Below are 26,658 nucleotides of genomic sequence, written 5' to 3'. Positions count from 1 at the left end.
CCCTGTCTTTGGTTTGGCTGGACCCTGTGCTCAGGTGCCCCTGCTAATCCTCCATTTTCCCTGGTGGATTTCTAAGCTTCAATTCCAATTCTCCCAGGAAACTCATCAGCTCTCCACCCGAATAGTTCTCTTCCTTAAAGCCTCTAACAGCAGTTATTTATTAGTCTTACCAAACTCTTCCTCATAATTCTTCCCTGCTTAGTTTCTTAAGATCATGAATGCATTAGATGACTGGGGGCAAAAAGACCTAATCTTCAAGGGTTAGGTGACCATGTAATAAAAGTAGTTACTTAGAAAGAATGGAACAAAGATGTATGCCACCGGAAGAGCTGGGAAATTAAAACGAGATGGAATTTTTCTGACAAAGGTCTTTCTTTTTCAGGGTCACTACCAGTCCAGTCCAGGTTGGACTGATGGGTGGGGAATGGGGAGGAGGAGGGACAACTTGGCCAGATGATTGAGTAAATAAACCAATGAAGGCCATACTTGCCCACCTGTACTTTTGGAGAGGACCACAGCTGACCCTGATCTCGGGCTCCTTCATACCTGGAGATCCAATCCGACTTTCACCTATGGGTGTACCGGGATATCTGCCACAGCAAAACCTCCAGATCTATGGGCAGCGGCCTACGTCTTGGAATACTTCTTTGGGAGGCAGGGGTTGGAGGAGAAGAAAGGAGCAGATTTCTCAAGTGTCCAGAAAATGCACTTCGACAGTTCCATTTTTGGGGGACTGGAGGTGGGGAGGGGGAGAAGGGGGTTGCATTTAGAACTAGCCTGGCTCTGACCCTGCCCAGGACTCATCCAAGCATATTGTTCCAAACAATCCGGGTAGGTACCCGGAGGATGGAGGGGGCGGATGTGAGATCCACCTGAAGCAAGGAAGGTCAAGGCCGGGCCTGGCGTCCGTGTGTTTCCCCAGCAGCTGCGGAAAGCGCGCAAAGTCCTACCCAAAGCGAACCCCCGAACAGGAGACAAAAGCCCGCCTCTCCTAACCCGAGCTGGCAAGTTATTCTTAACTCTCCCCGGGCGTCGGCGAACCCGGGCTTGGAGAGGGACGAGAGATCGGGGAGAGGAGGCCCGGCGGACCCCGCACGGGGACCGGGGTGGGGTGGGGCGGGGCGGCGGGGTGTGCGGGTGGGCGTGTGCGCCAGCACGTGCCCGCGCGCCGGGGAGCGGGCAGGAAGGGGGTGGTCTCCAAAAGGGGGAGGGGAGAAGGCCAAGGGGGCGGGGAGAAAGCAAGCTTTTTAGGAGCCGGCGGCGGGTGCCGGGGAGGCGAAGGGAAGGAGGCGGCTCCCGCGCTCGCCGGCCCGCGCCACCTGCCCCGCTCGCTCGCCCGCCGGTGTGTGTGTGTGTTGCGCTTCCCCTCCGCCGACATGCTGCCGAGACTGGGCGGCCCCGCGCAGCCGCTGGTCTTGCCGTCGTTGCTGCTGCTGCTGCTGCTGCTGGGCGCGGGTGGCTGCGGCCCCGGGGTGCGCGCCGAGGTGCTGTTCCGTTGTCCGCCCTGCACCCCGGAGCGCCTGGCGGGTTGCGGACCCCCGCCGGTGCTCACGGTATCCGGGGAAGCGGGCGATGTCCTGGCGCCCTGCACCGAGCTGGTCCGCGAGCCGGGCTGCGGCTGCTGCTCCGTGTGCGCCCGGCTGGAGGGCGAGACGTGCGGGGTGTACACCCCGCGCTGCGCCCAGGGGCTGCGCTGCTACCCCAACCCCGGCTCCGAGCTGCCCCTGAAGTCGCTGGTCAACGGCGTGGGCACTTGCGAGAAGCTCCAGGACTCCAGCCCCAGCCGTGACCAGGTGGCAGGTAACGCGGGGCCGGGACGGCTGGAGGTGTGTGTGTGTGGGGGGGGGGTAAAACTTGGAGGGCTGCGGGCAGCCGTTTTGTAGGAGCGCGCCGCTCGACCTCGGGGTCTGTTGTAGAGAAGAGAAAGCGGAGTCCTTGACTCGATCCTGGGGGGGATTAGTGGGAACGGGAACCCACAACCCTCCCCCCCCACCCCGAAAGGCAGACCTGTGGGAAGGGGGAAGGAAGAGCCCTGGCTACTGATTGGCTTGAGAGAACTTCTTCCCCGCGTGGAGCATCCCCCGACTTCTATTCTGTGCGGGGATTTACTGTTGGGCCGTAGGAACTTCAGGTTTATTTTAGGAGGGGGGCGGCATGGCCTGAGTTAGGTGACCCCTCGAGGAGTCCGGGTGGGACCTTGGACGGAGGCCCCGGCACCGGGAAGGGGACCCTGCCTTTTACTGGGCTTGGGAGGCGGAGGGGAAGCATTTGGCGCCTTGTGGGGGTGAAGTGCACCTCGAGAACGAAATGGGGGCTCTTGCAACACTCTTAGATGGAAACGGAACAGAACAACAGGGAGAGAGAGGGTTCCTGGGAGGCGCAAGGTGGAGACCCTGATAACTGGGTCTGTGTAACTTAAGACGGATCATCAGCTGCATTCTTGGAGGGGCGGACAGGCCACGCGGCCAAGCATCCATCTGCTCCCCAGGTCTGAGGGCTGGAGGAGTCGGGGTGAGAGCGACAGCCACGACTCTTCTGTGAGCCTTGCACTCCTTCCCCTGCTCCCCACTAAACCCAGGGACTTCTTGCTATCTCCTTAAACGGGGAGCTTGCTATCTCCTTAAACGGGGAGGTTGGGGGTTCTTTGTTAAATCCCTTTCCAAAAGTTATTTGAGGGATGCAATCGGGTTGTAAGGAGTTCACTTTCAAAAACATTGTTATTATTATTTTATTATTATTATTTATTACAAATCCTCCCTCCTCCCCTGGTCCAGAGGAAACTGTGATTATTGTCTCTCCTCTTGTAGACAAGAGCTAGTCTCAGGGCCTGCTGCTGTGTAAAAGGCCAGCGGTGTGCCTCACTAAGTTTCTGGAGCTGAGGAGAGGGGAGATGAACAACAAACAAGTGCAGACATTCTTGTTGCTTTAGTTGTTTGGTAGCACCCTCCCCCCCCACCTCTGAACTCTACTTTTCTTTTTTTTTTTTCCTTCCCTGTTTTCCTTGGTATGGAATTCGGGGTCAGGGTTACAGTCCTCTGCATCTCTCACACATTTTGACCTTGAGTACAAAGCAAGGTAGGGCTTCCTCTGAGAGGAACCCCTCCGTTCCTTTCTTCTTCCTCCCGGCTGGCTTTGCAGTTAACCCTTTCCTCTGGCTTCTCTTCGGAAGGAATTAGAAGGAAAAAGGCAGAAGTCCTCTCCTTAAGAAACAGCCTGTCCCCTAATCCAGCAACCTCCGTTCCCTGCCCCCCCCTCTCCTTCCATCCCCCCTGGCACCCCACAGTCCATTCCCAGAGGCTTTGTGCAGTTTGGGGCACTTTCTGAGCAGAACTCAGGCAAACTAAACATCTTCCACAGCAGGAGGAACTTTCTCATTGGCTTTGTAGAAGCCATCGGATTTTGACCATTTTCATCAAGTGGGATGTGTTTTCTCTCTTATGGTTGCATGGCGTTTTCTACTGTTCTTCACCATGGCTCACTCTGAGCCTGAAATCCAACTCTTCTGCTTCTCAGGTCTCTTTGCAGGCGACAGATGTGGGAAGTTGTCTCCCTTCCCCCATTCTTCCTTGCAGCCTGAAAGGGGGTGGAGGGGTTGTCAGGGAAGCTGGAGGACAATGGGGTGAGTTCATGGGAAGAATGTCACTGTGGATTTTCTCTCTGGTTATGGGACTCTACCAGCTTGCCCTAGCTGCTCCTCAGGCTTTACCTAAGGCACGGGATGCCTTCCCACATTTTTTCTCTTTGGTCCCAGTCTGGAAGAGGGGATATCAATCAGAAGTAGGGAGTAGGGGAGTAAGGAGGAGAGGTTAAAGCGCATTAAGGCTGGGGAAGGGGGTACTGTGGAAAGAAACCTAGGCTTATGGAGTGCCGGGAGAGAGTGGGCAAGGATGGAAGTTGTGGGCCAGTCTGTGGGAGAGGGTCTTGGACTGGGGAAGGGACTGGAGTTGCAGTCTGGAGGCTGTTGAGATCTGAGCTGGGGACAGGGTGTCCCCCCCTCCCCCTTCGCACTGAGCATTGTCCATCGCTCATCTCCTTAGAGCACCCCCCCCATAGCCGCCACTCCTCTCTGAGCAGGTTGCTTTTGAGAATTTTAAACATACCCTCTTATTTCGAGGCAGCAAACCCCAGCAGTTCCGGCCTTGCCGCTAGCTCTTTTGTCTTTGTTCCCAGGACTCAGGGGTTGTGCTGCTGGCTTCCTGGGGATGGCACGGATGCAGGGCTTGGGGGTGGGCACGTCAACGGATAGAGCGAGCAAGTGAGTGGATGGTGACCATTCTGCTTGGGGGGGGAGTCTGGGGGGGGCTGGGGGGAGGTGTTGGGCTGGGGCTGGTTGGCTCACAGACACTGAAAAGTCAGACTGGGGAGGAGGGGTTGGGTAGAGGTGGGGAGGCCTGAAAGCCAAATGAAAGGTCCCTGAGATCTGCCAAAAGTCCGGATCTTAAAAGTATGTGGGTGTGCGAGGTGACAGAGTAGGCAGTCTGCCTTACTTGGGGGCTGGGGGAGGGGAGTTGGGGAGGGGGATGGGCTTGGGCTAGGCCTGGTCCTTTCAGAATTCAGGCCTGGCATCTCCCCTCCTTCCCTCCTTCCCCGGGGGTGTTACAATGCTGGGGATTATGCCGAGGGGCGGGGCGCCCAAGTGGCTGTCTGGCCCTGTGCGCATAGAAAGGTACTATAGAAATGTGCAGTCATTCAGAGTCTCAGAGCCAACAGGCAGGCTGGCCCGCTTGTGGGTGAGGAGCGGGAGGTCTCACATCTGCAGTTGCTGCGGGAGCAGGGGAAGAAGGCAGGCCCTGATTTACAGCGGCTCAAAAATAAAAAGGGGGTAGGGTGGGCCAGAAAGCTAGGGGACTTCTGGCTCCCAGTACTGCTCCCCATCTCGTCTTGCATAAATTTGCATACCGAGTTCCAAGTCATAAAATAGACTTAGACTCCAGAATGAGTGGGACCCACTGTCGCTGATTGTTTTAACACCATTACCTTCCGCCTCCCCTTCCCCCCTCCTGGACAGAGAACTGGAAACTGGCTCTGCTAAGCTGCTAGCCTGGAGGAGATGGGGGCTGAGCCCTGCTGCTCAGGGGACCTGTTGGGGCACACATGGAGTTTCTTAAGAGACTAAGCAGTGAGTGGCTCTCGGCCTTGGGCCAGGGTCATCCAGGTGACCGGAAAGGCATTTGCACAGTGTGCAAGTGTATCCTGTCTGACCCCTGGCTGTAGCAGCCAGAAGTGTAGGGTAGGTATGGATGGGATTGGTGGTAGGGCATATGAGGAGGGTCTTTGGTTGGAGTTACTATTGACCTATGTAGTTCTAAACCATTCCTGGATGGTTTCCTTTGTGTGGTAATAATGAACCAATTCCACAGACAAGGTGTTTGAGGAAGAAAGCATGGAGGAGAAAAAGATCCAATGTGACATTAAAGTTGTTATAAACTTACACAGACCTTACAAAATCAGGGTAAGGTACTCTGAGTTAAGCAACTGGGGGGAAAACTCACTTATAAAATTGTTCTTGACCTAACTGTATTCTTGAGTTTCTTGGCAGGCAGTGGGAGGATGGATGCTCAGGTGGCTCTCACTGTTAGCCTACCTTAGCTTTGCGTTTTAAAATAAAATATCCAGGTAAAGAATTCCTTTGGGTTAGGAGACTCATGGGAAATAGTCCTATTAAAGTGCTGTAGATTATCGGGGGTGGGGATTGTGCCGCTCCTATGCCTCTGTCACTATAGGGCCAGCTGGAATACCTACCTCATGCTAAGTACATGGACAGGACTCACACAATATGACATGGAAAATACATTGGCTGCAATCAGAGGGACTCTGCATAGGTGACTTGGAAATGGTGACAGGAATGTTCAACAAAACTCAAGTCTGTGAATGGGGAGGCTAGGAGACTGGCCAGGCCCAGGCTTGGGAACAGGAAGGGACTCCTGTGGGCTGAAGGATGGGACAGTTTCCTCCGAAGGCAGGGGTTATTTCTAGAGCTGCTTCTACTGAAATGAAGGCACAGAAGAGGAGGTCATGCTATGCTTCTCCAGGGGAGCTAGCGATGTGGCTGGCAGATGTTCCAGGCCCCTCTGCTTCTCTTTGTTTTCTCTGGCTGGACTTTCCTTAAGGTGGCAGGCAGCCATCAGAAGACCATCATCCCCCATCTGTCCTGTTGAACTGATGGCCTCTCCTGCTTGGTGTCCTGTCTCTTATCTTCCCCTCTGGGGGAAGGGAAGGTTGATACCCCTATCTCTCATTAGAAGAACTGAGGAAGGAAGAGGAAAGGAGAGAGTCACCTGATTGCCTACTCTTTTCTTAACTTTCTGCTTCCATGGCTAAGCCAGGGACTGGACTGTTGGCAACAACAGGCTTTTGAATCTTTTGGTCAGAAGTTTTGTGCCTGGACAGTTGCCATAGGCAGGTGATGGGTGATGGCCTACAGCATATCACTGTCAGCTTTTGGTTATTTGGATTTTCCCGACTTTTAAAAAATATTTATTTTTTGTCAGTCACAGGGCTTGAACTCTGGGCCTGGGCTCTGTCCCTGAGTTCTTTAGCTCAAGGCTAGTGCCCTTATCACTTGAGCCACAGCACCACTTCTGGTTTTCTGGTGGTTAATTGGGGATAAGAGTCTTACAGACTTTCTCTGCCTGGGCTGGCTTTTGAACCATGATCCTCACATCTCAGCCTCCTGAGTAGGTAGGATTACAGGTGTGAGCCACCAGCGACCGACTTTTCTTGACTGCTTACAGACCTAAATCCTAGAACTAGGGAGACTAAAAAATGTAAATGGCCAACATGCAGTAGTTAAACAAGAAAGACACAAGACAGATGAGTCATGGAGTGTCTGGACCAAACAAAGAGCAAGAAGACAGCAGCTCATGGCTGGAGCAGTCTGGCCTTTTCAGTGATTGACCAGGTTCCAATGCAGCCTATGTCAAAAATGTGTGTATTGAACAGGGGCCAGGTTTAGTGAAGTGGGAATGGTTTTACCCTCTTCGTGGGGGTGTGTGTTGGGCGACTTGTGACTATGGAAAGTATCCAGCACACATTAGCTGCTGTAATCTTGGCAAGTGCCATCTTTTTGATGCTTGGTCCTTAAGACGAAGCCCGAACTAGATAAGTCAGGTGGTTCTACTCATCTGTGGAGGGTCCCATCGTAGGTGTCTTCCTCTAGTCACTGGATGCAAGAGGTTTATTTTATTCTGCCTGATATCTGTAAATCAGAAAATGATGTACTGGGTCTCACACTCTGCGTATATGCGTCAAAAGAACAAATAGATGAAAAGCTCAGCATTTGCCCTTGGTAGTGAGTCACTAGATTTCCCTCTCTCTACCTGTGAAGAAGAAGTATCCGTATTTCTTTGACTAACTTTCCTAGTAAGCTCCTTTGTGGAAGAGGTAATGAAATTGTACTTTAAATCTGGCTGATAGTAAATTGTTTAAGGTTAGCTAGCTTTCCTAGCTTTCGCGTGTGTGTGTGTGTGTGTGTGTGTGTGTGTGTGTGTGTGTGTGTGTGCGCGCGCGCGTGCTAGTAATAGAACTTTAAATTCAGGGCCTTGTGGATTTGGCTTTTTCAACTCAAGGCTTAGGCTGTATCACTTCTGGCTTTTTGATGGTTAATTGGAGCTAAGAGCCTCAAAGACTTTCCTGCCTGGACTGGCTTCAAACATTGATTCAAAGATCTCAACCTCCTGAGGAGCCAGGAGTATAGGTGTGAGCCACCAGTGCCCAAGTCTGGCTTGCATTATTTTTATGGTTGAGTTAGGCAGTGAATGTACTTTAGAGTCCACATCTGGGGATATAGTTCATACCCTTGGGAGACAGAGAGACTGCCCAAGAGATCTGTCTTTGCTGCTCACAAGCAGATGGCAGGATCAGGTCCTTTCTTTACTTGGCCAGCCAGCCTGGGGGAACCCAGCCTTTTAGCTGTCTGAGTCTAGAGATGACCTGAGGCAAATGTTGGGGGTGTGGGGCGGGGGGCTACCCTCTATGTGGCCCTTAGAGGAAACCCATTAAGACCCAAGCTTCAGACCTAGAGGGTTAAGAACTAATTGAAGTGATTCTAACACATTTGGTACTTTCAGTGGCCAAAGCCAGTGAAGACCTTGGAAAGATGGGTCCCTGCACCAGAAACATAGTGCTTTCATACTAGCATCTCTGAACCTAGGATGCCAGGAAGTTGAACAAAATCCTGGCAAAGAAACTTGATATTCTTTCCAAGATGGCGACTTCTTACTACATCTTCTCCAGAGCTGACCTCACCACTGAAAGTGAGCAGCTTCTCAATGTGCAGAGTTGGGGTGGGGACCTCCATGGGTATATCTGATTGGGAGAGTTTTCTGGGTACTGGGGCTTCAGAAAGCCTCCTGCGTGGCCTCCTGTGAGAGTACACAGTGATGATGATGATGATGATGATGACGACTGGTTTTTGGCATCTGGTGCAGGTGGGCCCCCAGAAAGCAGGGAAAGTAGATGCTTGTCTTTGGGATCATCATATATTTAGGGTGAAACCTAGGATAGTAGACACACAGCATTGCATGTGCCAGGAGGAATTCGAGGGTAGATAGACTCCTTATACTCCAGAGCCTCCATGGTGGGGAAGGAACAAGAAAGACCTCTTTATGGATTAGGCAGTAGGCCCAGGGAGATGTGCAGGTTTTCAGATTAACTGGATTCACTCACTCCGTAATTAGCAGAACATGTAAGATGTGGATGGTTTTTTTTTTTTTTTGTCTCAAGTGTGGACCATCTCCCATGCTCTTCCCCATCCTTGGCTCTTTGCCCCTGGCCCCTTTTCCTTAACAAAGCCAGGGAAGATCTGGGCTGGCTCAGCCTGGGTGTCAGTCAAGCATTGGAGGGAGACCATGCTCAGAAAGCTGCACCCCTAGAAATACAGTTGGCTACAGTGAGGAATTTTTTTCCCTTCCCCTTAATACTTTTTAGGGGGGCGGGCAGGGGACACTTGGAAGCTTTGGAGACCTTCTGGCTGCCAGCCCCACATCCCCTCCTGGCTGTTGGGAAGCAGGGCAGGAGTGAAGACTGGAGAAGGGGGCAGGGGCTGGCAGACCTCCAGCTGCCAGTCAGAGGAATTGGCCCGCAGGCCATGGTGAAGTTGGCTGGGAGCGAATCCTGGGGAGGTTTCTAATTAGTGGACGGCTGTAGGTGTGTCAGCCCTGTGTTCATTCAAGGAACTGAGCAGAGCCAGGAAGTCGAGGAGGGAGGAGGACTGAGTGCTTGAAGGTCTTGGCAAGTCGAGGGTGAGGGGCAGGGGAGGGAGGGCAGGGGAAGGGAGAAGACAAGAAGAGCCTGATGCGTGTGTTCATCCAGATGAGTTGGGAAAATGGGGGAGGGGGGGGGGGAGGGGGGGTTCCTAGCTCCATGGATCTGAGGTTGATTGTGGAGACACACGGTTGTTGGCATGTAAGCAAAGGGTATTCCATGAAAGGGCGATAAAACAGTAACAATGAATATAGTTTTGTTCTAGGTATCTCCTTCTTCTGTTAAAAGAGCGCCCTGCTGTTGCAAGGCTTCCCCCTCCCCCCCCCCCCCCCCCCCCCCGCTCTGTTTTAACCTGGGATTCTTCACAGTTGTAGATGAAGAAATCGAGGCTGCTGCGTTCAGGTTCAAGTGCCAAGGTCAGCATAGGTCTCTGGGTTCTCCTCCAGCACCCCGTCGCATGAGACTTAAACAATAGCAGTGATTTATAGAGAAAAGCTCCTTTTCCCTGGGAGGCAGTCATTAAGGCATAACTTCTCAAAAATAGTTCTTTCTGCAACTCTCCAGGAAGTTTCTTTTAGGCTTATCTTTCCTTCTGGAGTAGGTGCCAAGTTGCCTGCTTTCTAAAGTGCTGGAGGCTAAGAAAATGAGAAGGGCAGCTTCCCTGTTCCCTGCACCCAACTAGTGCCTGTGGCTTGTTGGATAACCGCATAAGGGGTGGTTTCTGTGGCAACATTGGAGGAAGGTGTGCCAGGTAGGATAAAGGGATGGGTGGGCAGGCTTTGGGGATTGGGTGGGATTAGCTGGCATATGATTGGCTTCCTTCCCTAGGGAGATGGAGAACTGGAATGAAGCTTTCAGGGGTGGGTAATGTTCTGCCTATGGGGCTATATAAGGCCCTCAAAATCTTTTGGCATATGTTGGGAAGACATCCATGCTTTTTTTTTGTTGGCTGCCTGAGACCATCTATCTGTATTGCTCATTTTGTATGATCTTGACATGATGTTATAAATATCCAAATGACCTTTGGCAGAAAGAGAAGGTTTCCTATCCTAAAACAATGCTGGTGACTAGATTCCCTTCTGATGGGTTAAAAACTATAGAGCCAAATAACCTGGTTTTAATTTTGGCTCTGTCACTGGCTTCGTGCCTTTGTGTAGCTGCCCTTCCAACTCCATGGTTGTTTATTATCAAGTATAAAAGGGAATAAGAAATTATCAACCTCATATGATTGCTTGACAATGAAACAAAGTTCCACAAGCAAATCATGTGGCATAGAAACTCAGATAATCAAATGACATTATACACACTCTGACCCCTTTCTCCTTTCTGTGTCAACATACAAGCCAGGATGAAGGCAAATGTTTTGCTCGTATGTGTCATGATTGGTCATTTAAGAGTCCTGTGGGGGTGTAGCTACCTAGGTAAGCTGCCCTTTACATTGGAAAGCTTGCAAGGAGTTAAAAATGTGCAGGTTAATCAATGGTTGAGGGGTTCAGTGGGGAGTCCCAGCCCAGAAGTGAGGATTCATGCTTGAGGCTCTGCTGGTTGACTGTAGTTGGTTTGCTGCTTCTTGAACCAAAAGAGCATAGCCAAAGAAGGTGACGGATGTGTGCAGTATTAGATGAGACACACTCGGTGAACTTTTCCTTGAAGAAAGAGAAAAGCATGGTGACCTATTTAAAGACACTTATTTATATTCAAGACACTTCTTGTGCTGGTTTGAGAGTGTGGCTGGCAATCGTGGACATCTTTGCAGGTTTTAAATTTCCCTTTGCATCCCGTGGGTTCAGTGTGTCAGGCTGGATGGAGTACTGGGGGCAGTGTTATGGGAACTGAGAAGAGGCTGGCAGAATGGAAGGTGGTGGGAGAGAGGTTGGCAGCTATGTTGTAGAGTTGCGATGTAGGGATGGTGGTTTGAATATGGGTTGTAGGAGAAGCAAGTGGCCTTCCTCCCTACCATGGGCTACTGTCTGCTTGCTGCCTTCATTACCCCTAACCAGTCTTACTGCTATGGGCCTAGATAGTAAAGAAGAGGCCAGAGAAAATGTGAGAAAGAATCAATGAGAAGATTCTCTAAGCAGGAAGCTCTTAGCATAGTCAGCTTTTCTTATATTTAAACACTGGTCATGTGCCTATGTTGTGCAAGCCAGCATATTAGTAAAGTTTTTTTTTTTTGTTGTTGTTGTTATAGGGCTTAAACTCAGGGCCTGAGTGCTGTCCCTGAGCTCTTTTGCTCAAGGCTAGTGCTCTACTACTTTGAGCTACAGTGCCACTTCCGATTTTTGAGTGGTTAATTGGATATAAGAGTCTCATGGGAACTTTTCTGCCTGGGGTTGGCTTTGAACTGCAGTCCTCAGATCTCAGCCTCCTGAGTAGCTAGGGTTACAGGTGTGAGCCACTGGTGCCTGGCTGAAAAGTTCTTAATACCACCTGCAATGCATGCCTTCAATACCAGAAGGGGCAAGAAGAATTGTATTTATTTAATGCAGATAAACTGATCTGAACCTTTTGACCAAGACTCTGGGAAGATCTTCATCACCCTGTCCTTCTTTTAATAGCATAAATTAATTATACAAAGATGATTTATTGTCCTGTCTGTCTGTCTCTGTCTCTCTGTCTCTGTCTCTGTCTCTGTCTCTGTCTCTCTCTCTCTCTCTCTCACACACACACACACACACACATACACACACACACACAGGTCACATTCATCCTTTCTATGTTACTCTTGCTTACAATTCTCCCTCTGGGAATATATGGCTATTAAAAAAATGAAGTCCTGGTCTGGGAGTATGGCTTAGTGGTAGAGTACTTGCCTAGCATGCATGAAGTCCTGGGTTCGATTCCTCAGTACCACATACACAAAAGACGCTGGAAGTGGTGCTGTGGCTCAAGTGATAGAGTGGTAGCCTTGAGCAAAAGAAGCTTAGGAACAGTGTCTAGTCTCTGAGTTCAAGCCCCAGGGCTGGCAAAAAACAAAAAAAAATCCCCAAACCCAACAACAACAAAAGTCATTTTGTATGATGAATAAAGGCACAGGCATAAAGGAATTGGTAGGTATCTGTTCCGTCAGTCATTATCTTTTTTCCAAATAAATAAATAAAACAAACCAAGTTGACCACATAGAATGTCTCCATTCCTGTCCTTTGCACAAGTAAAATATTAAGACTCTAGAGGCTAAGACCAAGCTCATGGGTTCCAGAAGCTTCTGTCCTTCAGCGAAGGAAGAGAAGCCACAAACCCACTGTTCCTCTGAGGATGGGTTCAGGCTAACAGGTGGGAAGGCAGTGAAGTGGAGTTGTTCCGGTGTTTTCCCCAATGATGTCTTTCATCCTCTTGATCAAGTGGCCTTTGGAAACTTGGTGGCCACGTTGTTCACCTTCCATCCACCCGAGCTGGTCTCCCCTATACTATTCCAGGGGAAGTTGGTAGCTTTTTCCCATCTGTCATTTGCCATTTATTCTTTCTCATGTCACTTGTATTGATGCTGTTTTTATTTAAAATGGTTTCTTCTCTGGTCCTTGTGGAGACAGCATCTGGCTCCTTTCTCTTGGCTAGCACTGGTCTGTGGGCACACCCACTGCTTTGTACCTGCTGCCCTCCTGGTCTGCTTCCACCAGGATCAGTTTGTCCCATAGCTTTCCATTCTCTGGCCCGAGCTGCCTTCATTCCTTGCCCTTCTTCAGTCAGTTGCCTCTCCCAGTGTGTCACTCATTTCTCAGCTCTTCCTCTGACAAGGAGCCCTCGGCAAGGATGCTTGGTGGGCAGCTACCCCGGTAACACTGCATTAGCCAATGAAAGTGGCATTGAAATCTGCTGGTGGTATTGAAGTGGTATTGTTACTCTCTCTTCCAGCCAGTAGAGTGCCAGGGTCATTCTAAGTTTACTTATCACCAGTACCCTCCATTTGACAAGGGCAGCAGAAATTCAACGCTAGGCCTTGAACCCAGGGACTCATGGGACTCATTAAGGCCAAACAAGTGTTTTACCAACTTTACTCTTAGCTTTGAGATAAACTTTCTTTTGGTAGTACTGAGGTTTGAACTTAGAGCCTTGTGCTTGCCAGGCAAGTGCTTCACAACCAGTTTAGCTATGCACCCAGATCTTAGTCATGAGACACTGGTGCCTTGCTGAGATAATGACTTTTTTAAAAGAAAAAAATTTTAAATGCAAAAATGTACTTAGAACAACATAATACCAGTCTACCACATAGACCTTCAAATGGTGATTGTTTTGTCTATTAACAGGCAGTACTTAGTATTTATCTTGGCTAAACAGATTTGTATACATATACATGACAGATGATCGGCATGAATATATTAGCATATTATGCATACATGTGCATATGTTTGCATGTTTATGTATGATGGATGACTATTATCAGAAAATTTATTTATATATGAGGAATGACCCCTATTGGTGAAGTTTTTTCTCTGAAAACAAATACAAAAAAAGTATATAGAAAGCTTCATTTCCCCACTCAACATTAGGTTTTTGAGATCTACTCATGTTAATAGACCCTGGAAGAAGCTAGTTTTCCTAACTGCTGTGTGTCATTCATCCTACTGATTGTATTCATCTGTTCACGTATTAATACTTTCGGGTCAAGTTGCTGACGGTGTACAACTACAAGCCTCTGTAATGAACGTTTTTGTGTATGTGCTCAGTGTATTTGTGGACACAAGAGGAACTTCAAGGTCAGGTACATTCTCTCTGTTAACATTGCCTGTGGTCTAAACTCATGTTCTACTTACTTGGGCCTTTAGCAACTAGGTTACCTTACCAGGTTCTGGGATGGCTTAAGTTGAGTTGGCGGGGAAAATGTTCAGGATCCATGGGAAGGAGTGAAAGCTGATCGTGCTGTTTGCCGTCTTGATATCAGCTTCTCTGACTCTTCAAGGACAGCTTGGCTCACAGAGCCCCAGAGGACCTGGGCTGAATTTGAGCATGTTTTTGTTTTCTCCAACTGTCTGCCTCAGCCCTGACCCTCCCCAGGTCTTCGGGATTCCAGGAATGACCCTGGTGTGTATAAAGCAAGCCCTTGAGAGCGGGCTCAGGCAGGGAGGCTCCAGAGAGGCTGTGCTGTTTCTCCTCACTCAGGGGGAGCCCAAGATGAGACCGCAGAGAGGGGCATGCTCTAGAAATCTCCATGACGCCTGGCCAAGAAAGGCCCCCTCTGCATGTGTCCAGGCATGCACATGGGCCTCTTACAGACCCAAAAGCCAATGAGGAGAGAGAACTCGGGAGGCTGAGTCTCCACATTCTTCGGGAAACCTAGGCAGGAGACAGACTCACAAAAGGAACAAGGCCCTAGAGATGTCAGCTTGAAGGGTCTTGTTCAAAATACAGGTTCCGTGGTCCTTACCCAGGCTTGCTCTCGGTATCTTCAGTGTGCTCTCCAGTTGATCTCTGGTGGTAGAGCTTTGTTTGGAAGCCACGGTTCTAGTCTAAACTGCCTCAGCTTACAGATAACGCATGGAAGACAGCCTTAGCCTCTCCCTGTGCTGGCATCACTGGACTTCTTGGAAATAGTAAAGGAAGTATGGGTTGGACTTTGATTCCGCTGGATTTCAAATCAGCAATGTTCTTCTTGCCACTTAAGAACTAACCTGTGAGTTAGTGTTGCAAGGAAATGCACCAAGAGTCTAGGTATAGGAGAAATTCCTTGGCCAGTGGGTTGAGTGCTCCTGGCCTCCTTCCCTGCTCCCTCGTTCTCACATGCAAGCCTGGCCTGCTCAACTTTCCACTTGATCGTTTACTGAGATCGTCAGCAATCAGCTGGCATGAGGCTTCGTGGGAACTGCAGGATGGTCACCAGGTGAGTAAGCGTAGGCTTGTGTATCTGTCTTTCCGCAAGGAAATTCTGAGAGGAGAGAGCCCTCTACTGTGGAACTCCTGGTCTGCTGGCTGAGGGCGAGTTTTCCCAGAGTGTGACAGGCATGGGAGAGACATGGTGGCATTTGAGAGAGGTCAGGCTTCACTTGGCTGTCCTCTTGAAAGGAGCAGGGCTTCAGGATTTGGAATTTGGAATGAATCTATATGTCAGCCAGAGGTGGGTGAATCTATCCACTGAAAAGATCATTTATTAGGCTGGAATGTATGATAGTGCTCAGCCTACAGGGTCATGACAGGCAGGCACCCTTATGCATTATTCAGAATAGCATTTCCAGGGGCTGGCTGCCTGTCTGTTGTCTCTAATCTTTGGGAGTAAGGGAACAAAAGAAAAAAAAAAAGTGGTGGAAGGCACTGACCATGTTACTCACCCATACAGACTATGGTCCTCGAGTTAAACTTTAGCTTGAAAAAAGAAGACAAAGAGGACCTCCTTTATAACTTCTGTCTCCTTCCCTCCTTACCTCCCTACAACGTGGACTGAACAGCCAATTGGTAGGATGGGCTAGGGAACATTGTAGATACTTAGATGGAGTTTGGTGGCTACGTCAGCCATCCAAAAGGACTGTCTTCAAATTCTCTCCAACAAAAGCTGTTTCTTGTGTGTGTTAGCTAGTTTACCCTTACATGCAGGACACTTAGGAACAACTGCCTCCTGCTTGCGGTCTCTCTCTGTCTCTCTCTCTGTCTCTCTCTGTGTCTCTCTCTCTGTCTCTCTTCTAATCTTGTCTCTGCATCAAATGGCAGAGAACTTGGTTATTTAGGAACACCCAGTTTATAATCAGACCAGGGATGTGGCCCAGTGGTAGTGTGGGTATTTCTTGTGTGCAAATTCTTGAGTTCTGAACAACAGACACAAAACAAAATCACATTTCTGTTCCAAACTCTCACCTGATGCAAGGACCTCTTTAAAGAGTAAATAATGAGTAAAATAAATAAATGAATAAAGCAAAGAAAAACTAAAAGACAGGGCTGAGGGTATATATAGTTCCACAGTAAAGTACTTGCTGAGCTTGTGCAAGGTCCTGGGTGTAATCACCGGCACTGCAAAATTAAAAAGGAAATAAAATTAGAATTTAACCAACAGGACCAAGCTTTAGAAGAACTACCCAAAGAGAGACAGTGCTGAAGAATTGTCATAACTATTTTCTCAATGTATTAGATCATTCAGCAGCAGGTGAGGTATTGCCTACCCTTCTTCCTCCTTAGCAGATAAATCTCTCATTTACCCATTCAAGAAATAGAGCATTCATAATGGAGATGGCAAGGGAGGGTGAATATGGCTGAAGTAGTTTCTTGGCATGTATGAAAATAGAACATGAAAACCTGTTGAAATGGTTTCAAGAAGCGGGTGGGAGAGCTACAGAGGGGGTAAAGGTTGATAGAGTGCATCATACACAACTATGATAATGTCACAACGAAATCTTCCTTGTACAATGAATACATGCTTATAAAAGCCTTCAATAAAATAAAATTAAGAGGGGAAAAATAGATCATTTCTTCTAAAGCTTAATTTTGCCCACAATGAGAATTGGAGTGATGCTAATAAAGTGGTATTTCCTCTTTAAGCAGTAGCCATCATTTAAGTAGTATTATTCCAGACATTAAGAGTTCAGAAAAATCAAAGGATTTGGTCAAGATCATAGTTGAATGGTAAATGACAAAGCTTGACTTGAGGACATTCCATTCCTGGTGTTGCCGGTTTTGAGTTTGTGAATGAGTGATCCACGGCCATGGGCTTTGACGGAGAAGCTGTCCCCGTTGGAGGAGGAAAGGGAAGAGGTGAGAGAGGGGAGGGGAAGAGTGGTTAGTATTCTTTTGCTTAGCCAGCCTATGTCAAGGTTAAGTGCATTTGAGGAGAAATTCACAAGGAAGGTGCCATGTGAGTTTTGAGCCCAGCCCGAGTAGGATCAGGAAGGCAGCCAGCATCCCTTCCTCTGGCCCAGTACTGGAGCAATTCTTGAAAAGCTTGGAATGCCCAGTACCTGTGGAAGTAGGTGAGGCCCTGGAGGCTGCAGTAGCCAGCTCTTAGATTTTTCAAGAGGCTGGAAAATGATTAGGATTTCTTCAGAATAGGAAGAGTGACGTGTTGAGCATTTAGGAAGCTGCATGGTCGTGCCGGGAAAGGTCTCTCCTGTTTTCTCTAAACCTGGATAAAGACCAGAGCCTTCCATCCCACACTAGGGTTTGCTTTTAGATTCTTGGGACCTATTTTCCTAGGAGTGCTTTAGAATTTCTCATGGATCAAGAATCCAAGTCGGGCATTGAGGTCCAGAACATGGTGCTAGGAGAGAGTAAGTCTCTATGGAACACAAATGCCTTTTAACAATTTTTATTGTTATTGTAAAGGTGATGTACAAAGGGGTTACAGTGACACAAGTCAGGTAATGAGTCCATTTCTTTTTGAACAATGTCATCCCTTCCCTTTCTGTCTCCCATTTTTCCCTACCATCCCTACCCACAAGTTGCATAGTATCTAGTGAGTGTCACCGCTGCATTTGTTAACTCTTTGTCCCTCCATTTCGTGCCCACTCCTATCCTCCCAAAGATAGATAAATGAACAAGCAATACAAAAGGAAAGGAAACAAAAATACCAACAAAGAATAAACCTCTTGTTTTAGTTTCCTGGAGGAACACAACTACTTCGATTCATTGAGGAAGATTGTTAATGCTACAATTGAACAGGTTATGTTGGGGTGAGGAGTCTTATATGCCCAAAGTAAGTTTGGAAACGAGGTACTAAGGCATAGAAGTAGACACAAAGCTCTTTCGCTCTCTCTCCTGGATATCAGCCTCTAGCCAGTCTCCTTGGTAGGTTAGTATGGCATGGAGGTGGAGGCATACCAATTGAGAAGCATCTTTGGTGATGGCAGGGATGGTGCCTGCCAGATGGCACGCTTTCTGGGCCTGTTTGCCACCTTTAAAGTGGCACAACCCTACATTTCCTGTCATTCCAATTCCCTTTCTTGTTTCTAGGTGTCTATGACAGAAAGATGGGGCTATGTAACTAAGGCAGGGATGGGAGCTTTCTACTCAGGTCTACTGAGATCAGCTTTTGTCTCGCCCAGTTCTCTTTGGAAAAGCTTTACCTTTTGTATATGATTGTGAACGTCCCTGCCTCAGTATTGCTGCATAGGGAAGAAGAGCTCAGCTTACCAATCCATAGGGAGAACTCTTGAAGTCCCTGTTAGTTATATCCAAGCTAAAGAAGCCAAAGCCTTTTCCAACTCTCCATTGGGTTGCTAAGAACTGTTTCTTTTTCTTTTTGTTGGTCATGGGGCTTGAACTTAGATCCTAGGTGTCATTCCTGTGCTTTTTTGCTCAAGGCTAGCACTCTACCACTTGGAGCCACAGCGCCACTTCTGGTTTCCTGGTGGTTAATTGGAGATAAGAGTCTCATGGACTTTGCCTCCCGAGTAGCTAGGATTACAGGTGTGAGCCACTGGTGCCTGGCTTAAGAACTATTTCTTATAGCTACTTCTGCACTGTGGCCTGCTAAACTACATGTATAAGTGATTGCTTAATAAATATTATTCTAGATCTAACCCTTAAGCAGAAAAGAATGCAAGTTGGCATTTTTGTTCTGAGGGGAAAATTCCATCTCTAGTTGGAATTCTACATCTGGAATGTTTTCCTGTGGATTGTTCCCATAACCTATAAGAGAATGTTTGGGGAGGGGGACTTGATTATCAGGATGATAGTTGTCCAGTTGGGGTTGAGGGATGTTGGGGAGAGAAAAGAAGCTAACAGCCCCCTGCAGAGGTGTTTACTGTCACGGGCACTCCCTGATTTGGATGCCATTTGTTCATTTTTTAATGGATGAATGGTGGAGGTACAGAGAACTTCAGTAACCTACAAAGCTAGGATTTAGACTTAAGTCGATCATACTTTGGACTTGAACTCTTGAATATCTTTGGACTAGTAAAAAGTCATCCAGGCTTTGCTCAGCCCCCACCGCCTTTTCCGATCTCTACTCAGACAACATTGCATTGACTTTAGGTTGTGTTCAACGTTGGTCATGGGACTTGAGTCTTGAAGCCTGTTCTAGAGAAAGAAATGTATGCTGTATTGCCTCTAAAAAGAGCCCATGTCAGTAGGCCAGGCCTTTTGATTTCCTCATCTTATTGCTGTGTTTGTTGCAGTGGTGAGCTCAATAAAGGAATGGAACGAAACATCCTTGAATCCAGGTGGCCTCTGTGAGGTGGACAAACTGACCTTTACCTTAGTGAGGTCTAGGACGTCTCAGGACGGGAAGCCACTTCTATTCTGCCCAGTTCTGACCACATAGTTATCATAGGCTCTAGATTTGTTGTCTTTGTGGACTCTTCCACAAAAGCACCTAGAAATCATACTACAACTGGCTATTTATAAATACATCATTATGTATTAGGATTCATTTTTTTTACTGGAAAGTTTGTTGTGTTTTTTGTCCCTTTGGACATTAATATAGTTGAAAACATTTTCTCAATCTCTAATCACTTGTGCCTACTGGATAGGTTGTCCCTGAAGAGCCTAAGCTATGAATGCTTTCTAGGGGGACACACACATTTTCTAGATGGTACTGAGACTTGAATCCAAGATTTCACACTTGGTAGGCAAGTCTTCTATCACTTGATTCATATCCCCAGCTCTGACTGTGCCCTCTGTTTTCTTCAAATACATTTCCAGAATTGGCAGAGTCTTCTGAGTGTTAGATGTTGAGCTAACCTCAAGTACTCAGCTAAAAGATGGTTTCCTGTGTCTTGGTCACTGAGCTTACAAGTAAGAGGGGAAGAGGAGTCGGACTTCTCCCAGGTTGTCAAGTGCCTGAAAGTCCTGAGCTTCACACTCACAGAATGGAAGAGTCTAGAAATGATGGTTATACTAACAGATTCCCAGAGCCAAGGGAGACAGGATCTTGTTACACAGCCTCCAGCTTGTTTAAAACTTGCTGTGTAACCAACCCAGGCTGGTCTTGAATTTGAGATTGTCCTGTCTAGGCTAGGCCTCCTGAGTACTGGCATTACAGGCATGTGTTGTCACATGCTCTCCTTGGCTCTAAGTTACCCAAGTGATCAGAATACAGTTTCTAGCCTGGAAATGCTATGGACGTCTCCGGAAATCTTTTCTGCCTCTGTTGGCTGGCAGCCGACTAACTGGGCAGGCTCTGTGATAGGGGATAGCCGGCTCCTGTACAGCAGATTTAGGCCAGGTCAACTGTGTGTTTGAATTTTGCTTTTCTCCTTTTGATCCTGGGTGGTTACAAAGGTGTGATGCAGTTGGGGACTCTTCTAGTCACCTTTTTCTTCCTCTTCTTCAGTATCTGCAGCAAGGGAGAGTGAGATCCTCCACCCAAGGTGCACAGAAGCTGGGCCTGAAGTGGCAGCAGGACAGGGGTGCAGTGGGAATGGGGATTGCCAGAACCTTCATGATGGCTCAAAGGTTAGTGTTAGGGAGAAGACAGAGAGTTCTTGGCATGGGCACACTTTCTGTTTGTTTTCTTCACTTGGATCATCTCAGATTTTCCTGAGCCTTTTCTGTCCTCTACTTCTGTGTCCATCTACAGAAAGCTGGGATAGTCTCCTTCATAGTTAGGCACAGCTTCATGACTGAGTCCCAGAGGGTAACCTGGTAGCTGCGTTGGGACCTGGTAGTACTGAGGAAATCTGGTGCTGTGTGATAGGGTGATCTGGTGTTCTCATTCTGGGGGATCCTGGCAGGCAGATGAATGGTGAATCTCCTGGGGATCTTGGGTTTCTGTTATTTTCCATCTCAGGAGGCAGACTGTGCAGAGCTGGGTCCTTGTCTGATTAAACCCTGATAGGGGAAGATTCCTCCCTAGCCTGGATTGAGTGCTAAATCCTTCCCCTTCCCCTGCTGTGTGTGGTGCTGGGGCTGCTGAAACAGCATTGAATTTGACTTGATTGATAGTGAATCCCAGGCTACCCAGCACCCTGGGGAGATAGCCCTGCTAAATTGAAGAATTTTCCAGGTCCAGAGGTTTTTATTTTTTATTTTTGTTTTTTTTGGTCGGTTGTGGGGCTTGAACTCTGGTCCTGGGCACTGTCCCCCAGCTCTGATTCAGCTCAAGGCTAGTGCTCTACCACTTGAGCCACAGCGCCACTTCCGGTGCTTTCTGGTGGTTTATTGGAGACAAGAGTCTCATGGACTTTCTTGCCTGGGCTGGCTTTGAACCGTGATCCTCAGATCTCAGCTTCCTGAGTAGCTAGGATTACAGGTGTGAGCCACTGGCGCCCGGTTATCCCAGAGGGTTTATATATTTAAATACATAGTTTAATAGTTTTGGAAAGAAATCTTTTTTAATCCTGAATACTTGACTCTCTTCCCTTCTGTGATGTCCCAAGTTTGTCAAGACTAGTAAATATACTTCTTGTTTTGGGATATGAAATGTGGAAGTCCTCAGGGGTCCTCAGTGGGTGCAGTATTGCTTATCATGAGTGAAAAGTCCTTAGAATTGTGTTTGGGTCTTTTCCCCCCGTTTTTCTTTTTCCTCCCTGTTTTTGGCTATTTCTCTTTTTCTTTTATCATCTTTAAGTAGTGTAAAAAGGAGTTGTCACTCAACAAAGCAGTTTGTGAATATAGTGCCTCTTGATCAATGTCACCCCTTTTCAACCTTCTCACCTACCCCTCCCAACCCTACCCTCCCTCACTTTTCTTCATTAATTTTTAGTTTTGCTGATTTTATTCTGGGGGGCTTTGGACACCAAGTATCTAGAAAACAGGCTTACTGGAGCAGTTGGTATAAAGTACAAAAATTCTTCATGAGATGGTTCTTGTGTAGAAAATGCCAAGAAATTAAAATGCATCGATATGGACACAGTTATTATGATATCCAGTCTTGTTTGCCTCTGCTTCCTGATTCTTAATCCTGTTCCACATCACAAAGTAGTGGACATTGTCATTGTGTGTGTGTATGTATGTGTGTGTGTGTGTAATTAGCAGTCTTGGAGTTTGAACTTAGGGTCTTGTACTTGCACTTTACCACTGTAAGCTATGCCTCTAGTCATGTTTGTTTGGTTTGTGCTGGTTATTTTAGAGATATAGTTTAGTGAATTTCTTTGCCCTGGCTGGCCTTAAACTGAGATCTCAGATTCCCGAGTAGTTAAGATTATAGACATGAACCAGTGGCATCCAACTGCAAGTCATACTTGAATTGCTAGGCTTGCAATCTACTCTCTAGAGCCCTATGAGGAAAGTGCTATTGTTATTCTGCTATGCACCATTAGAAAAACAAATGCTATATGCTGAGAAACATGCCGATAAAGAGGCAAGGCTGAGATTTAACCTGAGTACACCAACCTTAATTGGTGAAGCTGTTGTGGATGTTTCTGTAGCTGGTGACATGGGGCCAGGTGTCAGGCCCTGTGGGAAAGGAATGAGGGGACAAGAGCTTCTCTTGAAGGCTTGCAGGTTCGAAGGACTGTGGGACACCCATGGATGCTGCAGCAGATGCTGCCATGGAACAGCTCGCAGTGTTGTGCTTGAGCTGAACCAACACCACATGATTAACAGCAGTGCTCGCTCATCCCACCACACAGCATGGCCAGGGAGAGGTCCAACAGAGCCCCACCATTTCCTGAATTCTCCAGGGGCTGTCATCTATAGGTACCTGGCCTCAAACCCTCGTATAGCGATATTTTAAGTTGCACTTCTATTTTGTGATTGAGACTGTAAGATGTTGAAGAGAATTTGCAAGATATGCTGAAAAAATAGCAACACTGCAGATCTCGGGGTCAGTAGGTGTGTGTTTCTGGGTGGTGTGATCTGCTTTCCCCTGTGTGTGTGTGTCTATAGGAGTGGGGCAGAGTGGGGGCGGGGCTGATTGGGGGGGGGTGTTTCTTCTCACCCTCCCTTAGACAAGTATCAGCCAATGCATCTGTGGTAGCTAGGACCTGAGTTCAAGGTCCTCTTCACCTGGCCTGAGCATACAACAGGTTTTAGAAAAGTCTAAAGAGTGGGTTGAGAGGGATGGGTGAGAATTGTTGAAAAGGGTGACATCGATCAAGACGCATTGTATTCATGAAGTGCTTTGTCGAATGGCAACCCCTTTGTACAACTACTTTAAGATGGTAATAATACTAATAAAAGAAAGTCTAAGGAGACTTAATGGATGCTCTATGGACGGATATCTTGATGAAGTTTCTAGCCCGGGGAGAAGCTGAAACTACTGAATGAAGTTTCATTGTTCTTGGGTTTAGGGGTGCACTGCACAGATAGACTTGGAGGCCATCAATAGGCTGGTGCTCTAACAAAGCACTGTGGGAACATCCTGGTAGTGGTAAGTTGGCAAATGAGGAGTGCTGGGGAATTCTGGGACTGGTCCTGTCTGGCTGGTGTCTCTCCCACCTGGCACTCCTTTGCCAACCATGCCATGTCTCATTGGTCTTAATGGCACCTAATCTGCCCTGTTGAGACCATCAATGATGAAGGACTTAAACATGCACTAGTGGTGTTTGAACCTGGAGGTACTGGACTGACTCATTCCATATGAAGAAAGCCTTGCAGATGCTTCACCCTGTCCTGGGCGGGTAGGAGGGAGCCAGAACAGAGTGGAATCCCTATCGCTTCTCTGAGTTCAAATCTTGGATCTCTCCCTAGGCAGGTTTGGGATCCTGATCAAGGAAATTGGGCTCTGTAATCCCCAATTTCTCCATCTAGAACAGTTGGGGGATGTTACCAACAATTCCCAGCTAAGAGTTGCTGTGAGACTACTAGGTTACCCATTACTAATGAAGCAAAGGTTCTGGTGTGCAACTGGCTTTCAAGAGACATCAGTCATGTCCATCCTCTATGTTCTTTGTCATGTCCATCTTCATTATCAAGCGTCCAGAGGGCCCCATCTCTGTGAGACACTGGACCTGGAGCGCTTCTTTTTTTCTCTCTGTAGAGAACGGCGATGACCATTCTGAGGGTGGCCTGGTGGAGAACCACGTGGATGGGAACATGAACATGTTGGGAGGAGGGGGCAGTGCTGGCCGGAAGCCACTCAAGTCGGGCATGAAGGAGCTGGCTGTGTTCCGGGAGAAGGTCACTGAGCAGCATCGCCAGATGGGCAAAGGTGGAAAACACCACCTTGGTCTGGAGGAGCCCAAGAAGCTTCGGCCCCCACCTGCCAGGGTCAGTGGAGGTCTGGTCTGTCCAGGGAGGAGGAGGAAGCAGAACAGGATTTTCATAACTTAGGGTGGGGTTAGGGGGCATTCCATTCTGATTCACTGGATACCAAGCTGCCACAAAAATATCTAGTGGTCTTTGGACCACCCAGTTATTTCTGGCTGTGAAATGGATGGACACAGGGTTTCTTGCAATCGCTTCTTTATAAAACCTCCACATTGTTGGTGGCTTGTACCTGTAATCCTAGCTTCTCAGGAGGCTGAGGTCTGAGGATCACAGTTCAAAGCCAACCCAGGCAGAAAGGTCCCGTGAGACTCTTTTCTCCAATTAACCACAAATAGACAGAAGTGGAGCCGTGACTCAAATGGTAGAGCCTTACCCTTGAGCACAAAAGCCTTAGGGATAGGGCCTAGACCCAGAGTTCAAGCCCCAGGCACAGCAAAAAGAAAAGAAAACAGAACAGAAACCAAGCCTTCATGATCCTAGAGATGGAGAAGAAGTATTCTCCGTGTTGTGGTGTGCTTTTGGCACTGACCTGCCCCCTTTCCTTCCTAGCTCAGGACGTGGCCCTGGTAGGAATGTGGCCATGAATGGAGTTTGGGCCATGGACTTGGGCATAGGCTTTAGACCCATGAAGGCCTTCGCCACAGTTGGAGGGAAGTTACATCCATGTGACGGTCTTTAGGGGTGAGCTGGGTGCAATGAGTTCACTAGGCTAGTTGTCACTGGTCATACCCCCTACTTTCTGAGATTGCATCAAGGCTCTGTTTTGTGGGCTTATTTTATTCTCACCCCGAGTCCTCTGTGCCAGACCCCTTGCCAGCAAGAACTGGACCAGGTCCTGGAGCGGATCTCCACCATGCGCCTTCCGGATGACCGGGGTCCCCTGGAACACCTCTATTCTCTGCATATCCCCAACTGTGACAAGCATGGGCTCTACAATCTCAAACAGGTGAGTGCGGGTGTCAGCCTGGACGGGAGGAGTTCCTTCTCAGCCCTAGGCCTTGGTCTACCTGGTTCCTGCACCACTGCCCTTCAGTCAATCCTCGGAGGCCTGGGAGCTGAGCCGAGACACAGGCTTCTCCTGACCTTGAGAATGGCAACCGTGACTTCTCTATGTCCTGAGGCCAGGGCTCATCTGTTCTAGTCACCTGCCAGCTATGCCTGGTGTCCAGATTGGGAGCCTCTTACTAGTTTGGTAACCAGGGGCAAGTTAGTTGACCACATTGGGCTTCAGGCTTATCGTCTGTGAATTGAGATAATCGTACCTCACTCACAAGCTGTTGAGGCTCGTGTCAATCTATATATTAGATCTAAGCTGAATGCTTGGGGTATATATTGGTTTACACTGGCTAATAGGAGGATTTTCTCCCTTCTACTGTGGCTCAGTTCCCATAGACTGGGTCCCCCACTGCATTAGACCTCGCTGAGGGTGGAAGCTTAGTCTTTTCTTTGTCTTTGGGTGCCAACAACAGCCACGCTGATGGGAGCATCACTTAGTAGCATCTTAGTCCTGCAGGATTTCAGGTCATTCCAGTCCTACTGAATGCAGGTACATGTTCGAGGGATTCCCAATACATACTCGAGGCTGAGAAGGGCCACTGCGTGGCTGGGGCTCAGCAGAGGCCGCACAGGGAGCCTCCACAGGTGGAGTGAAGGAAGGTAAGCAGGTGACTGCTCTTTACATTCTCCTCTCCGCAGTGCAAGATGTCTCTGAACGGGCAGCGTGGGGAATGCTGGTGCGTGAACCCCAACACTGGGAAGCTGATCCAGGGAGCTCCCACTATCCGAGGAGATCCTGAGTGCCATCTCTTCTACAATGAGCAGCAAGAGGCTGGTGGGGCGCATGCCCAACGGGTGCAGTAAACCATCGCCCGCCAGTGCCTGGCTCCCCACCCCCAAACACCAGCAGAAATCGAGGGTGCTTGGGCAGTGAGCGGGGAGGATTTCCCAGGAGTTTTGACACATGTATTTATATTTGGAAAGAGACCAGCCCCGAGCCCGGCACCCCCCTGCTCCTCTTTCCCTGGCTGGCGATGGTGTTTAGTGTCCCTTTTACTTGCCCCTGGGGAGAGAGAAGGTGTTACAGGGGGAGCCGGGGACAGGTTTGGGAGGGGGGGAAAAGAAATTTTTATTTTTGAACCCCTGCGTCTCTTTTGCTTAAGATTAAAGGAAGGAAAAATAATGTGTGTGTCTTGCCTAGGTTTTTTGGGGTCTCTCTGGGAGAGAACTTGGGAGGCTTGCCCCTGACTCCTGGGGAAATAGGAAAGGTGTTATTCTCACCATAAGTAGGAACAAGAAGGAAGGAGCTTTGATTGCATCCAGATCAACCTTGCAGGGTAGCTGGGAATGTCCTGGAAAGGCTTTCCCCACCCCGCCCCCCGCTTTTTTTTTTTTTTTTTTTTTTTACCATTCTTGTCTCACCAAGAACCTGCTTAGCCCTTTATAGAATGA

General features: G+C 48.3%; 1 protein-coding gene across 1 annotated transcript; it reads left to right on the top strand.

Moving 5' to 3' along the window:
• The first annotated feature begins 1,269 nt into the window (after positions 1 to 1,269).
• Igfbp2 (insulin like growth factor binding protein 2) lies at positions 1,270 to 26,389 on the top strand. Its single transcript, XM_042679241.1, has 4 exons — positions 1,270 to 1,800; positions 23,981 to 24,210; positions 25,016 to 25,156; positions 25,906 to 26,389. Exons 1-4 carry the CDS (start codon positions 1,377 to 1,379, stop codon positions 26,068 to 26,070), a joined length of 960 nt encoding a protein of 319 aa, XP_042535175.1. The 5' UTR covers positions 1,270 to 1,376; the 3' UTR covers positions 26,071 to 26,389.
• The last annotated feature ends 269 nt before the right edge of the window (positions 26,390 to 26,658 follow it).

Source organism: Dipodomys spectabilis, unplaced genomic scaffold, assembly GCF_019054845.1.
Source record: "Dipodomys spectabilis isolate Male_0828 unplaced genomic scaffold, ASM1905484v1 ptg000051l, whole genome shotgun sequence".
Lineage (NCBI taxonomy): Eukaryota > Metazoa > Chordata > Mammalia > Rodentia > Heteromyidae > Dipodomys > Dipodomys spectabilis.
This window is presented reverse-complemented; position numbering and strand designations above follow the sequence as displayed.

What these genes read in the sequence shown, in the direction of transcription:
- Igfbp2 (XM_042679241.1), top strand. Translation starts at nt 1,377, where the DNA reads ATGCTGCCGAGACTGGGCGGCCCCGCGCAGCCGCTGGTCTTGCCGTCG. An exon ending in CAGCCGTGACCAGGTGGCAG is followed by an intron (nt 1,801 to 23,980) that starts GTAACGCGGGGC and finishes TTCTCTCTGTAG; the next exon opens with AGAACGGCGATGACCATTCT. An exon ending in GGCTCTACAATCTCAAACAG is followed by an intron (nt 25,157 to 25,905) that starts GTGAGTGCGGGT and finishes TCCTCTCCGCAG; the next exon opens with TGCAAGATGTCTCTGAACGG.